Source organism: Miscanthus floridulus, chromosome 9, assembly GCF_019320115.1.
Source record: "Miscanthus floridulus cultivar M001 chromosome 9, ASM1932011v1, whole genome shotgun sequence".
Lineage (NCBI taxonomy): Eukaryota > Viridiplantae > Streptophyta > Magnoliopsida > Poales > Poaceae > Miscanthus > Miscanthus floridulus.
Window position 1 is genome coordinate 130,564,286 of NC_089588.1, and position 7,639 is coordinate 130,571,924.

Here is a 7,639-nt window from a genome sequence, read left to right on the forward strand (position 1 = left end):
GCGCATCGGCGGGGTGCGTCATCATTATATCTTTCTTACGCTCTTCGCCATGCCAGCGCAATAGCTTGGCTGCCTTTGCACATGCAAACAGCCTATGCACCCGGGGAGCTATAGGGAAATACCAAATGACCTTTATGGGACCTCCTCTGGTCTTGGTGCCCTCATCTGACGGCCCTTCCTTGTACCGTGGAGCTTCACACTTGGGGCACTTATCCAAGTCTTTGTATTTTTCTCCACGGTATAATATGCAATCATTGGAACACGCGTGGATTTTTTCAACCTCGAGGCCGATGGGGCAGATCATTTGCTTGGCCAAGTATGTCTTTTCTGGCAACTCATTTTTTTCTGGGAGCATTTTCCTTATTATACCTAACAACTGATCGAAGCCTTTATCGCTCAATCCGTTTGTTGATTTGAACTCTAACAGCATGATGTCGGCTTCCAGTTTGCTAATTGGACAATTCCTATACAATAGTGTTTTGCCATCTTGTCTCATTTTCTCTAGCTTTCTCAGCTGTCTTTCACTAAGACATCCGGTCTCTACATTACGTAGCAGCTGAGAAATGCCAGCGTTATCCTCGGTGTCATCAGCTAGTGTGTTTCTAAACACATTATTAACTATGGCCATAGGTTCCGTGTTGACACCGGGTTCCTCGTCAGCATCGTGCATGGCTATGTCAAGCATGTCTACATCATCATCGTTTTCCTACAGAACATTCACACCAACCTCGCCATGCATAGTTCATATCATATAGTTTGGCATGAACCCCTTGGTAATCAAGTGCGATCGTATAGACTCAATTTGACGAAAGTTCTTATGATTCTTGCAATCTTTGCAAGGGCAGAAGACAGGGTTCGCATTCCCAGCATGGGCTTTGGCATCGATGATAAACTGGCTGACGCCATGCATGTACCGCTTGTCTGTTCGGGACAGATGCATCCACTCTCAATCCATCTCTACACAAAAAATACTGAGACAGTAATTACAAAGAATTAATAAGAAATTGAGCTTCATGAACAACAATTGTAGCTCAATAGTACCATTTTTGGAAAACATTATTGTACACTAATTATTGGAAAATTGAAATTGGTAGCCCCAGCCCAGTAAATTGAAAATTGTAGTAAAAAACAATTATTGCACAATATTGAAGAACAACTATTTTACTGTACTTCTAAGAACTAATTATAGCATCACATACTAGCAATGATGATCTTGACCACCATGGAATAATTAGTTAGGAATTTGAATGTGTTCATAGACACCAACCTTTTGGATGATGGATTCACCATAATTTGAGCCTTGCACAAATATCCAATTGGAAAAGTGCTCTCTAGAATGGAGAAAGAACTAGAATGAGAATCAAGCAATGTAGCCATCAAAATGATGCTAATTAAACAACAAAATCAAAGGAGTGGATGTTTATTACTAACCTTAAAGCAAAAAGATCAAGCCATTCTTCAAAATCCAAGCACTAGCTTCATGGTGAAGAGCAGCCGCAACAATGGAGGGAAGGGTCCAAACGTGCGCCTCTATTCTCAGGATGGAAGAGAGGAGGAAGGAGAGGACGGCTGTAGCATTTTTGTGTTGTACGCTTATCACTGTTGGTTCATGGCTAGAACCGACAGTGATAGAGCCCAATCACTGTCGGCTCTTGGCTTAAACCGGCAGTGATGAGTGCCTGCCAAAACACTACCGGTTCAAGCCACAAACCGGCAGTGATGTGGTCCTTCACTGCCGGTTTTAGCCCAACCCCAATTATTTTTTCATTTTCAAGCTCATAACCGGCAGTGATAGTACATCACTGCCGGTTCTCAGAAATTCGGCAGTGATGATGCCGGCAGTGATGTGCAAATCTGGCGTAGTGCACCACCGGCCGATCTCCGTCGGCCGCCGTCAGTCTCCTCGGAGGCGCCCTTGGAGGGATCTCTAGTGCCCAGGGTCTCGCCTCCGCTCCCCGGCTTCTCGGCCGCCGCCACGAGCCACCACCGACCACCACCACCACGCCACCGCCGCCCACCACCACCACGTCACCACCCACCACGCCAGGGAAGAGAGGGAGAGGAGGCCGCGGCCGCCGGATCAGGGGAAGAGAGGGAGAGGAGGGGGCAGCCGGGCCGGATCCGCCGCCGGGGAAGAGAGGGAGAGGAGAGGGCAGCCACCGGATCCGGGGAAGAGAGGGAGAGAAGGGGGCGGCCGCGCCGTATCCACCACCGGGGAAGAGAGGGAGAGGAGGAGAGGGGTGCCGGTGGTGGGAAGAGAGGGAGAGGATGGGGCGGCCGCATCGGATCCGTCGCCAGGGAAGAGAGAGGAGGGGGCGGCCACGCTGGATCCACCGCCGGGGAAGAGAGAGGAGGGGGAGGGGCGCCGATGGTGGGAAGAGAGGGAGAGGAGGGGGCGGCCGCGCCGGGGCCGGATCCGGCCTCCCCGTGCGCCACCGTCGCCGGATCCACCCGCGCTAGGGCTGGATCTGGTGGAGGCGGTGGAGGAGGGAGGGAGGTGCGCCGCCACGTAGGGAGAGGCAGGGGGAGCGCCGCCATGCCGAGAGAGGAAGGCGGGAGGGTAGGCTGCGCCGGCGCCGGAGAGGGAGGAGGGGAGGGCGGGGCCGCGCCAGGGCCGAGAGGGAAGAGGGGGCGGCGCGTGCGCATGCGCGGGGAGGGGGCGGCGCGTGCCCGTGCGCGGAGAAGGGGAGGGGGCCGTGCAGGGAGACCTAGGGCGTGTCCGCTGGGGGTTAAAAAAAGATTTTTTTCGTTTGCCGAGTGTCCCAGATCTGGGCACTCGGCAAAATTTTTTTTCCAGTTTTTTTCTTCTCCTTCTTTCTCAAAAAAAAAATATTTTTTTCCTTTGCCGTGTGTCCTGGATCTGGGCACTGGGCAAAAAAAAAAATTCTTCTCCTTCTTTTCGAGAAAAAATATTTTTTCCTTTGCTGAGTGTCCTTGATTTGGGCACTCGGTATAGATTTTTTTTCATTTTTTTCTTCTCTTTCTTTCCTAGAAATTTTTTTTCCTTTGCCGAGTGTAAAAAAAAAACGCTCGGCAAACCCCATCTTTGCTAAGTGTTTTTTTTTTACACTCGGCAAACCTCCTCTTTACCGAGTGTTTTTTTTTTGCCGAGTGTTTTTATGGCAACACTTGGCAAAGAACTTGTTTGCCGAGTGCCCGAGAGAATACACTCGGTAAACACAAAAACACTCGGCAAATTTGACGTTTCCGGTGGTGGGGACTGGGGGTAGTGCCGAAGCAACCACGGATACTGGGCTGGGTGATCCGAGTACCGCTGGCAATGAAGCAGATCCGGGTAGTGACTCAGAAATAAATATTGAAAACCTCATAATGCAGCCTACCCGGACTGGTAAGCGAGAAGGGACAGGCGGGAAGCGCCAGCTGGATGCCGACGGCTCCGCCGAACAGGACGAGCAGTCGCCGAAGAGGGCCCGCCGTTCCCGGACTGCCAAGGCAGGTAAGAGTATCCATCCGTGTATCTTTGCATGTTAATTTATGTGGAGCTAATCCACTTCTGAGTCTGTCCTTGTGACTATAGGCCGTAAGAACGTTGAAGAGCAACAGGAGAAGGACACTTCCTGGTCGACAAACCAGTAATGAGCTTGTAGATTATTCTTTCTGAAACAAGTAATCTTCTACACTTGGAAACTGAAAGCATGTCTGCAGGATGCCGCCCCCGGAAATGCACAGCACTCGGGTGCCGACCCAAGGTGACGGCAGTGCACCCGGCGGAGGCCCCAAGTCCACCCTGCTACCGGATGACATCGTGATGATAGCTCCGGTGAAGGATGCTATGTTTAGCCGCTCATCGGGCGTCCAAAAGCTCAGTATGCCCACGTTGAAGAAGAAGACATCTTCCAATTGAGTAACCAATTGCTCTGCTCCACTTTAGCCGTAGTCGGGAGAACTATAATTAACTCTGTGTTCTTTATCAGGCCAACGGTGGAGGCGCGAGCGCCGAGTCCTCCACCCCAAGGTGAAGAAAAGCTGGCGGGGGAAGACTCGTCCAATGAGTCCGTGCCCAAGCCTGGCCCCGCTTCAGCCTCGCAGGCGCAGAAGCCGAGTGCCCCAGAACCTCAAGAAAAGACCTCTGCTGGTCAAGGGGACTAGGGGAGGAGGCAGCAGCGGGTGTGTCTGTGAGCCGGGTAGGAAAATACCCTATGATGAACATCCCGCAGCCCAGGGCCAGGCTCCAGACCTATAGCCCAGAGCTTGCAGAGCTTTTGTCTTCATGGGCCGGGATGCTTGAGAAGGTTGGTGTCGTCGACGGGCAGCTTAAGGTATGTGCCTCTGACCGTGCTAATTTGTTGGCTGCTTTAAAGTAGGAGATGTGTGAATATCCGAGTACCAACTTTATGACAGTCTTACTCGCCGGGCTTAGAGCTGAAGGCGTCAGACCAGGCCATGCGCATCCATGCCGACTTATCCTCCGAAGTCACCAAGGAGGTGCAGTCCTCAAAGGAGGCCGAGTGGAAGACGACCAAAGAGAAGCACCGGGAAACTCTCCAGGTCCTTCGGGCGCAGATCGGTGAAGCCAACCGTCAGAAGGAGGCAGCCGAGGAGAGGGCCACCAAAGCCCCGGCTGTCCTTATGATGCTGTAGCGTGATATTGCTGATGACCCTATTGGCTTGGTGATAGCACTTGTGAGTATTGTGGTGCTGTCTTTGTAGATGAATTGGGCATTGATGATCGCCGTCTTGGAGGGATCTCCAGTGCCCAGGTCGATCTTCATAACATCTAAGTCCTCAGGTGCTCTGATGATACCTGCCTTCTTGGTTGGTACTTCCATGTCGTCGGGCTTGGTATTGTGGACAAGTGTGGCAATCTCTTGTACTTCAAGTGCAAGTTGAGCCTTCGCTGCAATCTGGATGGCCTCCGTGTCGCAGTCATATGAACGCTTCAAGTCGCCTCAAAGAGAAAGTACTCCATTAGGACCTGGCATCTTGAGCAAGAGGTACGGGTAGTGAGGAACTGCCATGAACTTGGCCAGAGCTGGACGCCCGAACATGGCGTAATACGATGAGTCAAAGTCAGCCACCTCGAACTTGATGAACTCCATTCGGTAATTATCTGGGGAACCAAATGTAACTGGGAGCGAGATCTGTCCGAGTGGCATAGCAGCTTTGCCGGGTACTATCCCGTAGAAAGGGATGTCTGTAGGTGTGAGCAGATCGGAGAAATCTAGGCCTACCTTTTTCAACATGTCGGCAAAGATAATATTTAGTCCCGCACCGCCGTCGATCAAGACCTTGGTAACTGTCATGCCTGCTATTGTTGGATCCAGGACCAGTGGATAGTGGCCAGCATTGGATACGCTGGTCCATTGGTCCTTTCTAGAAAACTGAATCGAGTTGTAGCACCCGGTTTCAAGAACAAAACCAGATACACACCATATGTGAGCCTAGGAAGTCAAATATCACATATAGCTACAAATAAGGGTAATATCAATAGACAATGTTCAATATATAACGTACTTAGTATAAAGAATATAACCTTAGATAGCAAACAGCGGAAAGACAACTCCGATCTTCGGGTGAAGACTCCAATTCCACAGGGACAACTGACTGGTTCATCACAAGCCTAATTCCTCAAAACTACTTTAAGTACATGTCGTACTCAACAAATATAACATGGGGTTCATGAGGCTCAAAAGGTTGACACTAGTTTAACTGCGTTTAGCTTTTAATGAGTCATCTTTTAGCAATTGAGTGGCAACAAGTTTATTCACAGCCCATAAACACATGATTAGGTAAACATGAATAATGAATAGCATAATCAGTAATCATTAGTGAGCATCTTCATCATTAGTATCATCAGTGTTCATCATCTATTCCGTAAGGGTTCCAAGGCCGCTCGTGACTATGAGCATGGCTGATATACCAGTTTTACACTCTATAGAGGTTGTACACTTCCACTATGAGTCATGATTTACCCTTTCGCCCGAGGTAGCTAATCTCTTGACCCACTTCCAAGGAAGGTCAGCAGGGTTCATTATGGAGTCTTTCAAAGGTTCGTCTAACAAGTTAGGGCCATTAGATTTACTCGGCAAATAGATGTAGAGCCCCCTTCCCGATGGCACAATGACACGCAGCCTATACACAAGGGGATAGAGGCCGCATTATACCCAATTCGGCAAGCCATTCTTATGCCAATAAAGGTAACCTCAAACAAGCTAGAAAAGGTCCTCATACTGAGCTAAAGCCAGAGCCATGTAGCCATCACAGTTGTACTGTAAGTCCCAGATGATCACTTACAGATAAGTCCTTAGGGAGAGGAATCTAGAGCACCATAAAAACAGCCCAATGCTCTAGCCCCCTTGTTCCATGTTGCTAAAAACATCTTTTAGTGTTTATTGCATATACCATTAGTTAAATTACAAGATCATGGTTGTTGGTTGAGCACTAGCATCATACTACCCAATGTAATAACCTAAAGGTATCAAGGTACAGGGTAACAAGGTACTAGGAAATCCTTAGTGGCAGTGAAGGTAGACACATGCAGTATGAATTAAATAATTAAATGTGTATAGGACAACAAGGAAGATCCCATGCTCTACTTGCCTTAAAATTAATCCTTCTTCCAATCCAAATCTTCAGAGATCTGCTTCTTGATTCAACACGTAAAGCTCACCGACTGGACAAGATCATAAAGCATCACACAAGCATTCATGCAATCATACACGAAGCAAACAATAGAACTAAATTAGAACAGTACACCAATCATAGAAAAATAAGTAAAATAGTTTGAAATACGATCCTACGCATCCCTACGAACACACAGACGCGAAAAGCACGCTAATCGGAGTTTCGGTGAAAAAGATACATCTATCGATAGATCTGCTTAATACACGGAAAAGAAGACTATAGGCCTCATTTATTTTAACTATATAAAAGCTTATATAAATTGAATTAAGTCAAATTTAGATTTGAATTGTAATACTAAAGTAAAATAAATCATATTTTATTTATAAAACCCAGTTGCATAATTATTAATCAAGCTATGATTTAAACCATGAAATTTCAGAAATAGTAATATGGTAAACACTATTACTAATGCGTAGATCTCATCGCTATGAATCTAACGCAACTTGAATGGGTCAAAACGGAGCTAAAATGTAGAAGATATTATTTTAACAAGATTTCTTTTAATAAAATAATAGATTAAATCTAATCCCGAATTTCAAAAGTTGAAAACATACTTAACAATAGTTTGAACATGTAGATTATGTAAGTACGAACCTAACGCAAGTTGAACGGACCAAATCGGAGTTAAAACAGAGAAGTTATGGCCCAAAGAAAATAGTGGCAAAACTGTAAATAAGTAAAAACGTATTTTGGATCTAAACTGACAAAACTACGCTTTCCAAAGAATAAAACGCATCCTGAATATACACTTTGGACCGCGGGTTTGAAAACAGAAAACTAGAGGGCTCTCTTAAAAAAACAGGGACGGCGGGTTGAGACTCAATTTGTTGTAATGGCCTTTTTGCAAAAACGCCAGCGAAGGGGTACCATCTAATCCTACCTCTTGATCTTGAATCGGATCGACGAAATTGGATCGGCTGACGAAAGAGGACTGGCGAGGCCGGCGACGAGGTTGGTGACGGTGGCGCCATGGCCGGCAAAGGAAGCTCAGCGG

At 47.6% G+C, this 7,639-nt stretch overlaps 1 protein-coding gene across 1 annotated transcript; it reads left to right on the plus strand.

Moving 5' to 3' along the window:
* Nucleotides 1-1,480: 1,480 nt before the first annotated feature.
* On the plus strand, nucleotides 1,481-4,110 carry LOC136480935 (uncharacterized). The gene is made up of 5 exons (XM_066478355.1): nucleotides 1,481-1,587; nucleotides 1,828-2,497; nucleotides 3,337-3,457; nucleotides 3,539-3,593; nucleotides 3,936-4,110. The coding sequence occupies exons 1-5, from the start codon at nucleotides 1,481-1,483 to the stop codon at nucleotides 4,108-4,110; spliced, it is 1,128 nt and encodes a 375-aa protein (XP_066334452.1).
* The last annotated feature ends 3,529 nt before the right edge of the window (nucleotides 4,111-7,639 follow it).